This window comes from Bos mutus, chromosome 15 (genome assembly GCF_027580195.1).
Source record: "Bos mutus isolate GX-2022 chromosome 15, NWIPB_WYAK_1.1, whole genome shotgun sequence".
Lineage (NCBI taxonomy): Eukaryota > Metazoa > Chordata > Mammalia > Artiodactyla > Bovidae > Bos > Bos mutus.
The window spans coordinates 5,388,172-5,407,704 of NC_091631.1; the positions used below are offsets into that span (position 1 = coordinate 5,388,172).

General features: G+C 39.2%; 1 protein-coding gene across 4 annotated transcripts in view; it reads left to right on the forward strand.

The window, feature by feature from the left end:
- CKAP5 (cytoskeleton associated protein 5) overlaps positions 1–19,533 on the forward strand; it is a 112,256-nt gene that overhangs the window by 21,643 nt on the left and 71,080 nt on the right. For 2 of the 4 annotated variants that reach the window (XM_070383421.1, XM_070383419.1), the window contains 2 exons: positions 17,685–17,758; positions 18,257–18,450. In XM_070383421.1, coding sequence (XP_070239522.1) covers positions 17,702–17,758; positions 18,257–18,450 — 251 coding nt within the window. In that variant the 5' untranslated portion in view covers positions 17,685–17,701. Of the gene's footprint in view, positions 1–3,824; positions 3,866–17,664; positions 17,759–18,256; positions 18,451–19,533 lie in introns of those variants that run through there. The other 2 variants (XM_070383422.1, XM_070383420.1) reach the window with 2 other exon arrangements.

Here is a 19,533-nt window from a genome sequence, read left to right on the forward strand (position 1 = left end):
CTTTTTAGTGGAGCAATGTGATAGAAAAGGTCGACAGTATTTGTTGAACATTATGTATTTTATTTACTACTTATGTTCAGCAATTAATTCTAGGCACTTTTAAGTAAAAGAAACTTATTTAATTCTCCTAATTATCCCAGTAAGGTAAAAAATTCCTCATTTTACAAATAGAAAACAGAAGCACAAAGAGGTAAGAGTTTTTGTCTAAAACCACACAGCTAATAAATGGCACAGCCAGGATTTGAACTAAGCATTCTGACTCCAGAGTCCTCGCTCTTAATCACTAACTTGGCTTCTTCCCTTCACTGAATATGATCTAATAAAGAATTCCAGTTAATGCTTAAAACTTTCCCCCCTTCACTCTGCTGCTGCTGCTAAGTCGCTTCAGTCGTGTCCGACTCTGCTCGACCCTATAGACGGCAGCCCACCAGGCTCCCCCGTCCCTGGGATTCTCCAGGCAAGAACACTGGAGTGGGTTGCCATTTCCTTCTCCAGTGCATGAAAGTGAAAAGTGAAAGTGAAGTCGCTCAGTCGTGTCCGACTCAGTGACCCCACGGACTGCAGCCTACCAGGCTCCTCTGTCCATGGGATTTTCCAGGCAAGAGTACTGGAGTGGGTCGCCATTGCCTTCTCCCCCTTCACTCTGGCTATGTGTAAATAAATATTTTCCTTAATCTGTGCTTGATTTGTTTCAGGAAAAAACATTACAATGAAGAAGGATTTTTTAAAAGCACAAGAAATAACCACTTTTCTGATAAATGAATTATCATTTTCCCATATTCTCTTCCATATATAATGTTTGCTGAATCATTTCCTAAACAGTTTCAACTTTGCCCTGGAGAATACTTCTTTCTGGTAATTTGTTTAATTGTGAAGGTTTTACATGTCCAGTTTAGTCTCTTTGTGGTTTATAGAGAAAAGGACACAATAACCGAAATATTTTGGGCTGTGACATTGGGTGAGATATCTAATTATTATTCAGGAATATTTATATAAAATGTCTTTGCTTTGGGACAAAATACATAAATCTGATTGCACTGAGTTGTACAATCAATGGATTTTTTCTCTCTAAATTTTTAATTCCGTAGTAAGTGCAGCACTGGGTATTGTCCATTTGTATGTGAACATGCACGTGTATACTCACTGCACTAGGCTTATTGAAGTTACCTGGACTCCTTTGTCAAATAAGTGTTGGTCATACCGTTTGTGTAAATACTTACTGAGTATTCATTTGGTATCATGTACTGGGAGAAAAGATGAGATACATTCCAACCATTGCCTTGAGGTGCTCACAGTCTAGTGGGAAGGCTGATCTACTACATTGCTCTCAGAACAGTGTGATAAGCTTGATACAGATAGAATGCAAGAAGGTCTTAATTACCTAATTCAAAAGTATCATTCACAGTTAAATGCACTTTGAAATGAGGTGATTTTTTTTTCTTTTTTTGCAATTCAAAATCAGACTATTCTAATCTGAATCAGCTTCTTTTCATGGCAACCTTAGCCTAGAATTTTCTACAACCTTCAGAATAAGGGTAACCTGGGTCTGCTCCATATTAGAGCAGTCTTTGTGCCTGTCCTTTGGAATTGAAATTTCCACTTGAACTCCTATTTGGGGTGGAAGATGTTCGGGCACTTATGAATGGTCTTTTGTTGTTGTTCTTTAGGCATTAACTCTTGTCCAACTCTTTTGTGACCCCCTGAACTGTAGCTCGCCAGGCTCCTTTGTCACTGGAATTTCCCAGGCAAGAATATTGGAGTGGGTTGCTATTTCCTTCTCCAGAGGATCTTTCTGACCCAGGGACTAAACTTGCATCCCCTGCATTGGCAGATAGATTCTTTACCACTGAGCCACCAGGGAAGCCCATAAATGGTTTTTGGCTTTACTAAATTGATTCCTGTATAGGTTTAGGGGTGACTTAAGGTTTTAATAGGTATGCTTATTTATCAAGATTAGGTGAAGGTATGCTGGGCTGGATGACTTAGGAGCTGGAATCAAGATTGGCAGGAGAAATATCAACCTCAGATATGCAGATGATACCACTTTAATGGCAGAAAGTGAAGAGGAACTAAAGAGCCTCTTGATGAAGGTGAGAGAGGAGAGTGGAAAAGCTGGCTTAAAATTCAGCCTTCAAAAAACGAAGATCATGGCATCCGGTCCTGTCACTTCATGGCAAATAGATGAGGAAAAAGTAGAAAGAGTGTCAGATTTCATTTTCTTGGACTCTAAAATCAACATGGACAGTGACTGCAGCCATGAAATTAAAAGACGCTTGCTCCTTGGAAGAAAAGCTATTAAAAAGCAGAGATATCACTTTGCTGACAAAGATCCGTGTAGTCAAAGCTATGATTTTTCCAGTAGTCGTGTGTGGATGTGAGAGTTGGATCAAAAAGAAGACTGAGCACCAAAGAATTGATGCTTTCAAACAGTGGTATTGGAGAAGACTCTCGAGAGTCCCTTGGATAGCAGGGAGATCAAATCAGTCAATCCTAAAAGAAATCAACCCTGAATATTCATTGGAAGGACTGGTGCTGAAGCTGAAGCTGAAGCTCCAGTACTTTGGCTACCTTATTTGAAGAGCTGACTCATTGGAAAAGATAATGCTGGAAAAGATTGAGGGCAAGAGGAGAAGGGGAGGACAGAGGATAAGATGGTTAGATGGCATCACTGTCTCAATGGACATGAGTTTGAACAAATTCAGGAAGAAGGTGGAGAACTGGCATGCTGCATTTCATGGGGTCGCAAAGAGTCGAACACAACTTAGTGACTGAAGAACAACAATACAGGCTTAATAAATATATAAATCTCTTCCTGACAGTATAAAGGAGACATGAAATGCATACAGACCTTGTAAGTTGAGATTGAGGAAAAATTCCTCCTATGAAAAGAAATTTAAAATTCTCTAATAACCTACAGAGAGATCAGAGACCATTACTTAACTCCCTGAGATTTTAGTCCAGTTTCTACTACAATTTTCTCAAGAACTCTTCATATTACATGGGCTTCCCTGGTGGCTCAGATGGTAAAGAATCCACCTGCAATGCAGGAGTCCCAGGTTTGATCCCTTGGTTTGGGAAGATCCCCCGGAGGAGGGCATGGCAACCAATTACAGTATTCTTGCCTGAGAATCCCATGGACAGAGGAGCCTGGTGGACACAATCCATGGAGTCACAGAGTGGGACACGACTGAAGCGACTTGGCATGCACACACATCCATCTTCTGTCGTTGTCTAGGATTCCTCGTTGTACGGAAGAGAAGGAAGTCAGTGAAAGGGTGAGGTGAAGCAGTGCAGGCTCTCAGAATTCTTTTCTGTGCCTTTGAGTTGCCATTTGAAAAATGCTAACTGCTCGAGTTAATAAGCAGTTAGTGGAATAAGCCACTAACATAATGGGGGCTATATATTTACCCTGAAGCTTTGTTTCCAGCCGCAATTTTTTTCACCTCTGAAGGAGGCATTAAGATTGTGATAGAACAGGTCACCTCCTTTGTTTCTGGAACATTATCTGTGTTGCCACACACAAAAGAAGAGGTCCACACCTAACCGAAGTAGAGTGTTCCTAGTTGGCCCTTCACATCAGCGTCTCGCCTTGAAAGCCCTGTGGGATGGAAGGAGCGCCCGCCCAGTGCTGCAGACCTCTGAGCACAGGCGTGTGCGGCCCCTTTAAGCTGTCGGTGTGTGCTGGGCGGGGGCCGGGGCCGGGCCGGGGTGGGGCGGGCACTCTGACACAGCGCTCTGGGCCCCGCCCCCGAGGAGGCGTTTCCCAGCGGCCCTCGCACCAATGCTGCCACCACCCCCGCCCGCCCGGTATTCCTGCTGATTCCGCCTCGAACCGTAGGGCTGCGACCTCTCCCTGCTGGGGAGCGTAAGTGTCAAACTGCGGGCGAGGGTCAAGCATCCCGCGCCCATGCCGGAAGTCCTGGTGGACTATACAGGGGACTTTCCTGGCCTATCGGAGGCTAAGGCGGCGAAAGAGCGTAAACAATGCCGGCTGCAGTGAGCTAAAGCCTGGGGCATCTGCTCTGCTTCTGGGTGGTGACAGCGGCTCTAGGGTGCTGGTTTGGATATGCAGTGGTTGAGCTGTGCCCACAGCCTAGCTTTGCCCCAGTCTGGTTCCTGCTTGAAATGAGAGGATTGTTTTTGCCCAGTATAATCCCGCTGAGCTAGATGGGTGGAGCTGGAATCTACGGTCCTGGGCCTTGGGTCCTTAGCCTGGCATTTGGAGACCTGGCAAACTCTGAGATGAGTAAGGATTAGATTTTCAGCTATCTTGGTACAACTGAGCGGTAACTCTCAAAGTAGACCTAATTCACAGCCAGGTTTAGCTTTCTGTCTCCCCAGAGGCCTGTGTTGCTATTGAATCCCCCACTTTTGGAGACACTGACAGTGATCATCTATTGAGGAGAATCCAGTTAACCTTTCCCACTGATATGAATAGCAGAATGAAAGAGTCCGCTCTTTTGCCCCTCTCTGAAGGAGTTGGTGGGAGGTCACCATCTCAGCTCTAGTACAGCAAGCCCACCCAAGTTTGTTGAGATAACCTACTAGAGGAGCAGTTCCCATTTCTGGCCCCATATGCAAAATACTCCAATAAGAGGGTAACACTTGTCCTTGTTAATGAGAATTACCTGGAGGGAGTGCAGTTTTTTTTAAGTTAGAGGGGAAGTTTTGTCATTTTTGTTACTGGCTACTTAAGTGATGAGATTTTGTCTGGCTTGGCCAAGTAATACGTTTTTAAATTTTCTATGACAGTTACATAATTGTTATACTTCTTTAATCCAGTTGTCCTTCTTAGACAGTTTGAGTAAAGATTTCTGGGCATATATGTGTATTTTGTCTTATCTTTGTTTTATAATTTCCTTTTTTTTTTAAGCAAGTTCACATCATTCTTTATTAATCGTTCAGAGGGGTTTCTTTTTGAGTGGGGGGAATTTTTCCTCAGACTTCCCTCAGACTCATTCTGTGCTTCTGCAGTAATATTTCCTTAGACAGAAGTCAGGAGTCCAGGAATGGTAATCAGATCCAGATCTCTTGTATCGTGATAGTGAAGAGCTTTTGTAGGTCAAGAGCTGCATAAGATAGTTTGGGAGCTAGCCATAAGATAGTTTCACTGCCGTACCTTCTGCCCAAGTTGGAAGCTAAAACAGTATGTTGAGTAGCTGTATAAATGTTCTCATTAGCTGTCATAGTGCAGGAATTTAAAGTAAAAGGACACTCACTATACACGGACCCTTGAGTGATGGGGAAGAATGGTGGACTGAGAAATAGGAGATACAGGTTCTGCCCCAGGTCTAACATTACTGTATTACTGATGACTTTCTCTCTCAGTGCCTTGCTTTTAGCTGGTTCATGAAAGAGAAAATGCATAGACTCCTGGGGTCTATATACTAATGACAGTACATAAAGCACATTTAATGTTTAATTGGACACTAAACTGAAATCTGTTCTAAGTTCAGAGTTTACTCTAAGTTGTGGCCTTATGTGTGACTTTGAAAACATTTCCTAATCTCTGGTCTAAAAATAAATAATTACATATAAACATTCTTCAGCAATAGTGTGAACTATACGGTATTTGAGCTCTTTAGAAGAGATTTTTAGATACAACAGTAGTATTAAAATTATATTATTTCTGTAGAACAGATTTAGTTTGCCTCTGTTTTAGACTAGGGTAAAAACAGTGTGCTGAGTAATTTGAAGTTTCTGAGTATTTATAGTATGAACTAGCTTGAATGAGCCATAATGATAATGAACTTGAAATTTCTGAGTATTTGTAGTATGGACTAACTTGAATGAACCATAGCAAACATCATATATAGGTCAAATTAATTTTATTAATGCTTCTTTTTGTTGGCGGTGTTATGCACTCTTAAAACATCAAACCTTGCTATGAAATGAAGACTTGGTTTCCTGTTTATAAAATCCAGATCCCTCTGTTCATTCCTGGTACCACATTTCCACCCACGTGAATTTCAAATCTAAAACCAAACTCATCATGTTCTTAACCTCTCCTCTACTCCCCCTAAACAACTCTCAGAACTTTCTTCTGACATTTTTCTGTCATTAGCACCACTGTTCTCCGAGTCATGTAGACTGGAGCCTCCTCCTAGACTTTTTTTCCTACTCCCACATCCTTAGTTGCTAAGGCTTGCTGATTCTGTTTCTTTAATGTAACTCCCTTCAATCTCCTCTGCTCATCCTTTCCATTCCTAGGAGTTCTGGCTTCTATTTAACTTTGTCCTCGAGTACTGCAATAATTTCTTGTCAGGACTCTACTTTCTCTTCCGTCCAATTCATTCTACATAGATTTATCTTTCTAAAGTAGATAGGATCGTGTCATTGCTGCTTCACGTCATCAGCATCCTCTGCTGTTTAGCTTCATATTTAGGATTATACATGATCTGGCCCCAGTCTATCTTTCTGGTCTATGTTAAGTGGAGCCATTTAGTGTTCCCTAAACATGCTTAGTACTTTTCTACTTCCAAGACTTTGCGTTTCTCATTTTCTCAGCTTCAATATCTCTTCTCCACTCCTGGTTTTGTTTTTGTTTGTTTTTTGTTAATCTACCCTTAATTTATTACTGAGCTCAGATGTCATCCTTTCTATAAGATTTTTCACTGACCATGCCTTACTCACTGGCAGTTGATCGTATCTTTGATCTCCCTAACCCTTATTTGTCTCTTGCTTAGGGCACTTTCCATATATACTACATTTTGTATTATGGTTGTTTAGAATTGTGTTTTTTGGTTTTTGGTTTTTTTTACTTTTTATTTTATACTGGAGTATAGCCAATTAACAGTGTTGTGCTAGTTTCAAGTGGATATGGTTATTTGTTTAGGTATCTACTTTTACTCCTGTGAACTCATTGAACCATCATGGTTTGCCCAGAGGGAAATTCATTGAGTGAATACTTAAGGTAAAACTGGAGTATTAGATCCTGTTATTAGAAAGGAGTCTAACCATTATAGCCAGGCCATTCAAGTGTGAAATGATTGGCAGGTTTTACAAATCACTCTTATCTCCCAAGGATTTCTTTTTAAGTAAACTTTGTTAGTTTTGTTGTTGTTGTTATTAACAGTTTTAGTAAGATATATAATTTATATACTTTTCACCCATTTTTAAAGTGTACAATTCAGTGACTTCCAGTATATTCATAAATTTATGCAACCATCAACACAATTTTAGAACATTTTTCATTACCCCAAAAAGAAACCCCACCTTCCTTCACACTTTTCTAATATTCCCAAACGCTCTAGTTGTAGGTAAACCACTCATCCAATTTCTGTCTCTGTAGATTTGCTTGTTCCGAACATTTCATATAAATTTACCATCTTAAGCATTTTTAAATGTACAATTCAGTGGCATTAAATGCATTTGTAATGTTGTGTAGCCCCTACCATCCATCTCCATAATTCTTCTCCTTGTAGAACTAAAACTTTATACCCATTAACAGTAACTCCTCATTCCCCTCTCCTTGCATCTGCTGGCAACAATCATTCTACTTTCTATCTCTCTTTATGATTTTGGCTACTCTAAAAAGAGCAGAGGCATTACTTTGCCGATGAAGGTCGTGTAGTCAAAGCTGTGGTTTTTCCAGTAGTCATGTATGGATGTGAGAGTTGGACTGTGAAGAAAGCTGAGTGCCAAAGAATTGATGCTTTTGAACCGTGGTGTTGGAGAAGACTCTTGAGAGTCCCTTGGACTGCAAGGAGATCCAACCAGTCCATCCTAAAGGAAATCAGTCCAGAATATTCATTGAAAGGACTGATTCTGAAACTGAAGCTCCAATACTTTGGCCACTTTATGCGAAGAGCCAACTCACTGAAAAGACCCTGATGCTGGGAAAGATTGAAGGCAGGAGGAGAAGGGGACGACAGAGGATGAGATGGTTGGATGGCATCACTGACTCAATGGACATGAGTTTGACAAAGCTCCAGGAGTTGGTGAAGGACAGGGAAGCGTGGTGCGTCCATGGGCTCACAAAGAGTCGGACGTGACTGAGTAACTGAACAACAACAGTAAGTGCTTCATATAGGTGGAATCACACAGCGTTTGTCTCTTTGTGGCTGGCTTATTTCAGTTAACAGTATCTTCAAGGTTCACCCAGGTTATAAGCTTGTGTCAGAATTCCTTTCCTTTTTAAAGCTGAATGATACTGTGTTGTGTGTACATACCACATTTTGCTTAGCCGTTCATCCATTGATGGTCACGTGGGTTGCTTCCGTGTTTTAACTGTGAATAATGCTGCTATGAACATGGGTATACAGATATCTCTTTGTACTTGCTAAGTCGCTTGAGTTGTGTCCAACTCTGCAACCCCATAACTGTAGTCCTCCAGGCTCCTCTGTCTGTCGGATTCCAGGCAAAGATACTGGAGTGGGTTGCCATTTCCTTCTCCAGGAAATCTTCCCGACCCAGGGATCAAACTCGCATCTCTTATGTCTCCTGCATTGTCAGGCAGTTTACCACTAGTGCCACCTGGGAAACCCAGACCCTGCTTTCAATATACCCAGAAATGGAATTGCTGGATCATATGGCCATACTATTTTTAATTTTTGGAGGAACTGCCATACCGTTTTCCACAGTAGCTGTACCATCTTACATTCTCACCAACAGTGTTAAAGGGCTCCAGTTTCTCCATATCCTTGCCATCATTTTCTGTTTTCTGGATTTTTGATAGTAGCTGTCCTAATAGGTATGAAGTGGTGTCTCGTAGTTTTGATTTGCATTCCCCTAATGTTCAAGGCTATGGTTTTTCCAGTGGTCATGTATGGATGTGAGAGTTGGACTGTGAAGAAAGCTGAGCGCCAAGAATTGATGCTTTTGAACTGTGGTGTTGGAGAAGACTCTTGAGCGTCCCTTGGACTGCAAGGGGAGATCCAACCAGTCCATTCTGAAGGAGATCAGCCCTGGGATTTCTTTGGAAGGAATGATGCTGAAGCTGAAACTCCAGTACTTTGGCTACCTCATGTGAAGAGTTGACTCATTGAAAAAGACTCTGATGCTGGGAGGGGTTGGGGGCAGGAGGAGAAGGGGACGACAGAGGATGAGATGGCTGGATGGCATCACTGACTCGATGGACATGAGTCTGACTGAACTCTGGGAGTTGGTGATGGACAGGGAGGCCTGGCGTGCTGCGATTCATGGGGTCGCAAAGGGTCAGACACAACTGAGCGACTGAACTGAACTGAATGTTCAGTAGTATTGAACTTCTTTTCGTGTGCTTATTAGCCTTTTGTCTGTCTTCTTTGGATAGGTGTCTAATCAAGTTCTTTGCCCACTTTTTAATCATGTTGTTTGCCTGTTTTTGAGTATTAGGAATTCTTTATAGTACCTCATTTTTATCATTGAATCATATTCTATTCTATGGATTTACCACGTTTTATTTATCTATTTATCAGTGGATGGAGATATGGGTGGTTTCCACTCTTAGCTATTATGAAGGTTAATTTGGTTTTAGTTTGCTGTGTGTTTTGAAAATAGCACTACGTTTCTCAGAAGAGATCATTCAGGCCTTTAGATTGTGCGACTTTTCGTGAAATTATTGGTTTATTTTATACATATTTCATTTTATGAACTCTGAGGGTCCTCTGCATTACTTCCTGAATATGTTCTGAATGTTCCTAAGGCCTGTCTGATAATGGTTAGTTAAAATGTGCAGATAGAGGCAAAGTTTAACTTTAAAACAAATGGCCACTTTAAAGACCTTTTTCCTACCCTCCCACAAATATTCTAGAATTGTAGTTATAAATTTAAAACTAGTATGAACTGTAGATTGTAGTCTACTACTCTTGGGTTTTTAACCAATTTCAAGGAAAGATTTTCTTTTTCAACTGGTAGAGTAAATACTCAGTGGTATAAGTATTGTGAATAACCCCAAATTATAATTAAAACTGTAGTTATTTCTTATGCAAAGACAAGTGAACAGTGTCTGAGACCCAGCTAGATAGTTAGCTTGATTATTTGGCAGCTGCTGATCAGGGATGATTCCCCCTTACCAACTAACTGTATTTTAAATTTCTCTAAATTACCTTAAGTCCTTTGGAGGCAAATAAACTTGTCTTTCACATATACTCCTATTTGCTGTTTATATTTTTATTGAGTTAGGTAAGCACCAAAATCACTCTTATTATTTACACTGTATGAATAGATATAGGGTGAAGATTTCACTGTAGATCATATAGAAACCATGTGTAGGTAAGTTCCTGGAAAATTCACCGAACTAAGAATCAAGAAGTCTCCTCTAGACCATTCTCTTCCACCTAGGTGACCTTTGGTGGGACACTGAACCTCTTTTCCCCCCATGTGTAGAAAGAGGATAAAGATGCTTTATTTATTTACTTGAGCCTCATGAAAAGAGAGATTAATGAGACAAAAGCTTTTGCTCAAGAGAATCTTATGGTTGAGTAAGAAAGAGTTACCTAAGAATAATATTTAAAAAAGAAAGAAAATAAACCTGAAAAAAGAGGATAATGATGCTTTATTTATTTATTTGAACCTTGTGAGGATAGAGATTAATAAGACAAAAAGCTTTTGCTCAAGAGTATCTTACGGTTTAGTAAGAAAGAGCCACATAACTAAAAATAATATAAAAAAAGAAAATAAACCCAAATGAGATAGTATACTTGCATTTACATTATGAAATACATAGAAGATGAATGATTATAAAAATACCTGTAAAAGATAAAGTGCCACTTAAGTATTGGATGGGTGTTAGGTGTTATTTTAACAAGGGACTTTGAGATGAGTGTAAGCAGTGCCCTAAAGTCTTTGATCATAGAATTTGAAAGGTTGTAGACTAACAGATTTTAACCTGTGTTAGAATTCAGGGACTCTGTACATTTATATGGAAAAATAATTACCTCTTATTTTCACTAACCTTTTAACTGAAATTTTGACATTTTCTTCAGTTAATAATGTAGACAATAAACTGCAGTAATATTAGAAGAATATAACGCTTCTGTCACCAATAGAAATCATATCTGTAGTCATATATAAAAATATTCATCATAACTTCATAATTACAGTAGTTATTAAATATGCTGCTGTATTTTGTTTAATGTATTAACATAGAAACCCATATACTCACATTTCAAAATACTTTGATATTAATACTATATTTCAGTATGACAGATTTAATATAATCATGTATCTTATGCATTAAGCAATATTCTAAGGTGCTTGTTCAGTTCAGTTCAGTTCAGTTCAGTCGCTCAGTCATGTCCAACTCTTCGCGACCCCATGAATCGCAGCACGCCAGGCCTCCCTGTCCGCCAACTCCCGTAGTTCACTGAGACTCACGTCCATCGAGTCAGTGATGCCATCCAAACATCTCATCCTCTGTCGTCCCCTTCTCCTCCTGCCCCCAACCCCTCCCAGCATCAGAGTCTTTTCCAATGAGTCAACTCTTCGCATGAGGTGGCCAAAGTACTGGAGTTTCAGCTTCAGCATCATTCCTTCCAAAGAAATCCCAGGGCTGATCTCCTTCAGAATGGACTGGTTGGATCTCCTTGCAGGCCAAGGGACTCTCAAGAGTCTTCTCCAACACCACAGTTCAAAAGCATCAATTCTTCGGGGCTCAGCCTTCTTCACAGTCCAACTCTCACATCCATACATGACCACAGGAAAAACCATAGCCTTGACTAGACGAACTTTTGTTGGCAAAGTAATGTCTCTGCTTTTGAATATGCTATCTAGGTTGGTCATAACTTTCCTTCCGAGGAGTAAGCGTCTTTTAATTTCATGGCTGCAGTCACCATCTGCAGTGATTTTGGAGCCCAGAAAAATAAAGTCTGACACTGTTTCTACTGTTTCCCCATCTATTTCCCATGAAGTGGTGGGACCGGATGCCATGATCTTCGTTTTCTGAATGTTGAGCTTTAAGCCAACTTTTTCACTCTCCTCTTTCATTTTCATCAAGAGGCTTTTGAGTTCCTCTTCACTTTCTGCCATAAGGGTGGTGTCATCTGCATATCTGAGGTTATTGATATTTCTCCTGGCAATCTTGATTCCAGCTTGTGTTTCTTCCAGTCCAGCGTTTCTCATGATGTACTCTGCATATAAGTTAAATAAGCAGGGTGATAATATATAGCCTTGACGTACTCCCTTTCCTATTTGGAACCAGTCTGTTGTTCCATGTCCAGTTCTAACTGTTGCTTCCTGACCTGCATACAGATTTCTTAAGAGGCAGATCAGGTGGTCTGGTATTTCCATCTCTTGAAGAATTTTCCACAGTTTATTGTGATCCACACAGTCAAAGGCTTTGGCATAGTCAATAAAACAGAAATAGATGTTTTTCTGGAACTCTCTTGCTTTTTCCATGATCCAGCGGATGTTGGCAATTTGATCTCTGGTTCCTCTCCTTTTCTAAAACCAGCTTGAACATCACAAAGTTCACGGTTCATGTATTGCTGAAGCCTGGCTTGGAGAATTTTGAGCATTACTTTACTAGCATGTGAGATGAGTGCAATTGTGCAGTAGTTTGAGCATTCTTTGGCATTGCCTTTCTTTGGGATTGAAATGAAAACTGACCTTTTCCAGTCCTGTGGCCACTGCTGAGTTTTCCAAATTTGCTGGCATATTGAGTGCAGCACTTTCACAGCATCATCTTTCAGGATTTGAAATAGTTCAACTGGAATTCCATCACCTCCACTGGCTTTGTTCCTAGTAATGCTTTCTAAGGCCCACTTGACTTCACATGCTTGTAGACTTGCTCTTTTAATGCTATACAATTCCAAAATAAAGTTGACTGTAATTTAGAAATGAGATAAATATTTTCAAATTTGCAATGCCAAATACTGATAATGATAGTAAATTTGCTAGCATTTATTGAGCCAAGTTCCTAGTGTAACAGCTTTACGTGTACTGACTCATTTAATCCACACAGTCCTCTGAGGTGTGTACTGTTATTCCCACTTCACACACAAGCATGCCGAGGCAGTGTACATTTGGGTAAGTAACTTACCTAAGGTCTCGACCTTAAGTTACTGGTGATTTTGAAGATACAGAATTCCTTTTCTTTTTTTTTTAATTTAGATTTGCAGGTAGAAATTGAAAGTAACAAAGTTTCCCTCAAGTAACAAAAACTCAAATTTGATAAGCCTGTTCACCGCATTTTGGATTATTGTGTCCCCCGCCAGCAGGCATTAACTGGTCATTTTATGTATCCGGCACTATACATGGTGGACTAAGGTCCTATGGATTCTGGTTTCTACACTTGAAACATCTAAACTCTAACCTGGGGCTCTTCTCACTACACTCTTCCTCAGTACTCTTCATCCCCCTCTTGTGTGTGTTACTCAGTTGTGTCCAACTCTGCGATCCCATGGACTGTAGCCTGCCAGGCTCCTCTGTCCATGGAATTCTCCAGGCCAGAATACTGGAGTGTGTAGCCATTCCCTTCTCCAGGGGATCTTCCAGACCCAGGGGTCAAACCCAGGTCTCCCACGTTGCAGCAGATTCTTTACCATTTGAGCCACACAGATAACTCCTAACTAAATTTTTATCTCCAGACCAGTTCTCTCTCTTGAGCACCAGGCTTGAATCTCCAACTGCTTTCCACATCTGCCCTTGTCTAATGAACATCTCAAACACAGCTTGTCCAAAGCTTCATCTTTATCCTGATCTTAGACTCCTACAGTCACTCAATAAAGACAGTCCTTGACATTCATTATGTCTCTAAAATCCATTCCCTTTTCTTTACCTGCATTGCTGCTGTTCTTAGTTCCAAGTTATCATCATCCTTCATTTAGATTAGTTTTCTGATTTCCCTCCGTTGTTACTGCCTTCTAAGACATTCTTTATATTGCTTTTATATTTACATTATATAGTTTGAAAAATAAGAATTTGATACCTTATGAAATTTTCTTGTTTATAGTCCTTCAATCAAAGTCTCCTGCCTTTGGAATAAAGTCCAAATTTCTTAACATCACTTACAAGACCTTCCAGGGTCTGATCTAGACTACCTTCTAGCCTTACTCTCTGTCTTCCCTTACTTTTCTTGTTGTATTTTATACATTAGCCTCACTCAACATTGTTCAGTTCCTCAGACCACCATAATAAAAGAAGTTAGAATAGATGCTATGGCAGTTTCTAAACACTTATCTCTGTTTTTATACTTATCTTGGAATGATAAAGTTTTGTACCAGCACAAGTCTTTCGACCACAATTTTAGTAGATTTAAGCTATGTTATACCACATGGGTGAATTTTACAAATGAAACATTGAATGAAAAAGGCAAGTTATACAACAGTATAACATTTTCTAAGGCTCACAAGCAAGCAAATTTTGTTTAGGAATATGTGACTGACCACAGCATAGAACCATGCAAACTTCAGGAAAGTACTTCTTTGGGAAGAAGGATGGGGGTAGGAAAGAGTTGCACTGGTGCAATAATATTGATAGAGTTCCGATTTTTAATTTGGATGGTAGGTCAGTGTATCGATTTTACTGTAATGCCTCCTAACACATATATTGTATATCATCTTAGATATGTAAAAAATTAAATTCTAAAATTAATTTTAAAATTAATTATGGAGAAAAATTAGTGAAGTCCTTTTTTTCTTAGTATATTAATCTGGGAAAAGATAAAGACAGAGCAAGAGTCTTCAGTGTCACATGAATACACAAAATACCGTATCTATTATTTCAGTGCCTGGGAAAGTTTTGGTACGAACCAAGCCTTTCCTTTGAATGGAAAGCAACAAAATCATAAAGCAGTAGTTTTTTAAGGTGAGGCTACGAAGTGGTAGAAGCCATTTCAGGAAACAGCACAGTGCCAACAGTATTTTACATGGTACGGTTAGGTTGGGTCACCTTTTTCTTCATGTTTCAAAAAGAAACCAACAAGAAAAAAAAGTATGCAGTGAATTGATAGAATACCAACAATTGAATGTTGTTCACATTCTCTTGGTTGGAAAACGCTTTAAAAGCTCTCATTGACTGGTTCTCTTTGAAAATCAGTCAGATAGGAAAGATTGCTTTTGCAGCTCAAACTTGTGCCAAGAAGATAACGTTAGAGGTTTTTAACCCACGGTTGCATGTTAGAATCACCTGGGAACTTAAAAAAAATGTTTTTATTGATGTGAAATTCGTGTAACATAAAGTCAGCCATTTTAAGTGAACAATTCGGTGGTATTTTACACATTCACAATGTAGTGCAACCACCGTCTCTGTCTAGTCCTGACACAGGAACGTTTCCATCACATCACAGTAAAACTACTTATCCAGTAAGCAGTTTCTCCCCATTCTTCCTCTCTCCGAAACCCCGGGCAACCACTAATCTGAATCTGTCTCTATGGATTGATACATTCTGGATATTTCCTATGCGTGGAATCGTGTGACATCAGACCTTTCATGTTTGGCTTCCTTCACTTAGCGTCGTGTGTGTGAGGTTCGTCCATGTTGTAACGTGTATCAGTAAGTACTTCCTTCTCACCGAAGGCTGAGTAATGGTCCGTTGTATGTCCGTATCAGTTTATTTATTCATCCACCACTGGACATTCGGGCTAACTTTTGGCATGTTCATGTACTTGTTGGAGTAGCTGCTTTCAGCACTTTCAGCTCTTTTAGGTGCTGTATAATATATCCAGTGAATATGTCACTGTTCATTCTCCTTCTGATGAATGTATAAGGTGTTTTCAACACTGGACTTTGATAGCCACCGTCGCTGTAAGTGTCTTCTGGTGCATCTGCAGTTGGTGTCAGTTTCTAGGGTGTGCACCTAGCAATGGAGTTGCCAGACAGTAGAGAATGTGCGTTTTCAAGTTAAATAACATAATACTGTTCTCCAAACTCCTGTATCTTCTCACTGTTGCTTTATTAGCCTTCTCAAAGATTCTCTGACTCCTACTCTAAAACTCAGTGCTGTTGTTTCACAGAGTCTTGGGGATTTTGAAGAGACGTCTTAATGGAAGTTTCATTTACTCTAATAAACTTTTACAATTCAATCTCTAATATTTTTTCCTGGGATATTTCCTGCATTTAAATGGGAGGCAACAAGTTGCAAAGGAAGAATCTTAGTGTGAGCTGCTGCCTGCCAGTTTTGTTGTTTTTGGCAAATTATTGAATCTTTGTGAGCCTAGTGTTTAAAGTGGGAAGAATATTTTTCTTTCGTGTAGTTGTTAGTATAAAATCCACAATTTTAAAAAGTACTTTTCACAGTGCCTGACTCATAGCAGACAGTATCAAGGCATATATTCAAGTTTAAATAAATATTGATTGAAGACGTATTTTATGTCAGACGTGGCCTGAGGACAGAGAGATAAACAAGATCTCTTTTGTGTTATTTATAATATTGAAAAATTTGAGACAATTTAAATGTCCACTGTTAGAATTGGTAATTATGGTACATTCATAAAATGCAGTGCATTTAGACTTTAACTCAAACAGTAAGGAATCTGCCTGTGAGGCAGGAGACCAAGGTTCGATACATGGGTTGGGAAGTTCCTCTGGAGAAGGGAATGGTGATCCACTCCAGTATTCTTGCCTGGAGAATTCCACGGACAGAGAAGCCTGGCGGGCTACAGTCCCTGGGGTCTCGAAGAGCTGGACATGACTGAAACACTAACACACACATAAAGTGCAATGCCACCTTTAAACATCATGTTCTCAAATATGAGGAGATGTTTGTGACCATGTAAGAAAAAAATTACAAGAAGATTAGCCCTTTTTCGTATAATTTATACACTGCATGTACATTGAAAGAAATCTAGAAAGATTCAAGTGGATACATGTCAGTGTTCATCATGGTTACTAATTGGTGTGAAATTGTGTTTTAATACTTTCCTTCTTTATCTATTTTCTGTACTTTGGAGATTTTCTACAGCTGTGTTATCTAAATGAATAGCATAAAATTGTTAAAGGAATGTTGACTATAAACCTCACTAACTAAAAAATGATTTAATGTTTATGAAGAATTAGTTTATTGGGGGATTTAATTTTTTGCTAGTTTATATTTTGTTGTTGTTCTGTCAGTCGTGTCTGACTCTTTGCTGTCCCACGGACTGTAACACTCCTGACTCCTCTGTCGTCCACTACCTCTTGGAGTTTTCTTAATTTCATGGCCGTTGAGTTGGTGATGCTCTCCAACTCTCATCCTCTGCCACACCCTTCTCCTTTCCCAGTGTCTCAGACTTCAATCTTTCCCAGCATCAGCGTCTTTTCATTGAGTCAGCTCTTCACATCAGTGGCTGAAGTATTGGAGCTTCAGCATCAGTCCTTCAATGAATATTCAGGGTTTATTTCCTTTAGTTTATATAGACATATTTATTTACCAGGATTAGGTAGAGAGCTAGGTAGCATTGAGGTTTTTTTCATGTTGCTTATTTGCCTTACGGAATTTTGAATTAAAAGTATGATTTATCTTTGAAACTTTTCTTGTCTTTTTTAAAAGGCCAAATAGTTTAGCTCTTCTGTTTTATTCTAGCTTTGTCACAGATCTAAGAAGTTCTCATTTGGGAAAATACATATAAGCATCTTTTTAAAAAAATAGTATCTGTCCTTTCTATTTATTTAGATTTTTATTAATTTTTTGTTTACTTTTTAAATGTTCTATTAATAGAATTAAATGGGCATTTGACAGAAGAATGAGATTCTTTTGTTGGTGTGTGCTTGATAAAAGAGAGCTTGGTTGCTAGAGTTAATGGATTCCGATGTTTATCTGACCAGGAATTACTCTTAATTCTAAGGAGAAACTGGAAGCACGATGGGAGATGACAGTGAGTGGATGAAACTGCCGGTTGATCAGAAATGTGAACACAAGGTAAGACTCTTCTGGAACTCAAATTTTACTGTCATTGGCTTGTTTTGTCAGCAGTTATACTGCATAGTGTAGTATAAAGCTGCTGAATGATTACACAATACAACCAGAAAAACAGCCTGCTTTGGAGATTGGACACTTTGAGTAGGAAACTGTCTCATGTTTGAATCGTTACCTCTTTAATGTCCTGTTACAAAGAAATAATGACTAATACTTGGATACAAAGTGTGATACATTTATAGTGGCCAGTTTATGAATTCTAGAAGGCTTTGGTAGAATAGCATTAATATTAAACACAAGAAAAAGTTTATTAGCTAATCTTTAAAAAGAAAGAAAATCAACTGTCTGGATTTCTTAAGCTTCGTTTTTGTTTCTAATCTGGGATCCTTTGTTCAAATTACCTGGTATAAGATAGTCACCACCACCCCCACCCCCAATAGTAGATGATAATATCAGTAAATTTTGTTTTGTTTCAGTTGTTTCAAAATACTTTTCTTTTAGCTGTGGAAAGCAAGGTTAAGTGGGTATGAAGAAGCCCTGAAGATCTTCCAGAAAATAAAAGATGAAAAGAGCCCAGAATGGTCCAAATTTTTAGGATTGATCAAAAAGTTTGTGACGGATTCCAATGCAGTGGTTCAGTTGAAAGGATTAGAAGCTGCACTTGTTTATGTTGAAAATGCCCATGTAGCAGGAAAGTAAGTACTTTCTTTCCAACTTTCTGGTAAAAACCCCTGTCTGGTGCTACATGGATTAATTATGTATTTTTATGGATCACTGTGCTTAGCACTTTTGGAGGATATTCATTTCTTAACTTTCATAGCTCCTTGACCCTTGTTTCTCATTCAGTCTTTATCTGCTCTCAGAAGTATAAATGGTACATGAGATCTTTAGAGAGGAGCAAATTAGAAATCAGACACTTGAGTTTTTTCCTTAGGGTTTGATGAGCAAGTGATTCTCTCCTGCTGAGATTTTTGTATGAGAATTACTCTAAGAGGAAAAATTTTTAGAAGAAACTGAGGTGGTTAGTAAACGCATCAGAATTTCACTGAAAACATTTGAGCATTACTAAAATCTTTTTCTTAACAATGGTTCCAGGCTGCGTCATCTTAGAGTCACATCTTTCTCCCTATGGTCATTAGACATTTTTCTCTCTTAGGAGAGGTAAGTTACAACCTCTGTAACTCCCAGTTTATTGGTTGATAGATGTATCTAGTCACTCCAGTCTCCCATACCTCATAAACATGACTTTTCTAACACTAGTCTTTATGTCATTGAAAGGAGTCCTCCATACTGAAAAAAAACGGGGACCCTTGACCTAATTGCACAAGAAATATGTATATCCATCCCTCAGTGTCTCCAGGGGAATTATTTCCAGGACAAAACTCCGTACCCCCCCATGCCTTAGGATATAGCAAAATTACAGATGTTCAAGTCCCTTACATGAAATGGCCTAATATTTGCATATGACATATAGCCCACATCCATCTTCCATCTCTAGGTTACTCTTAATACCTGACACAGTATAAATACTATGTAATCAGTTGTTAACTACAATGTAAATGATGTGTAAGTAGTTGCTGGCTGCATGGCTCTTGCTTTTTGGAACTTTCCAGAATTTTTTTATCCAAATATTTTTGACCTGAATTCAGTTGAATCCACAGGTGAAGAACCCATGGATAAAGAAGACACCAGTATAGATAAAGAAGACACCAATATGTACTTGACTCACCTCAAAATTTATACCTAGAAAGACAGTCATTAATTTGACAGTTTTGTTA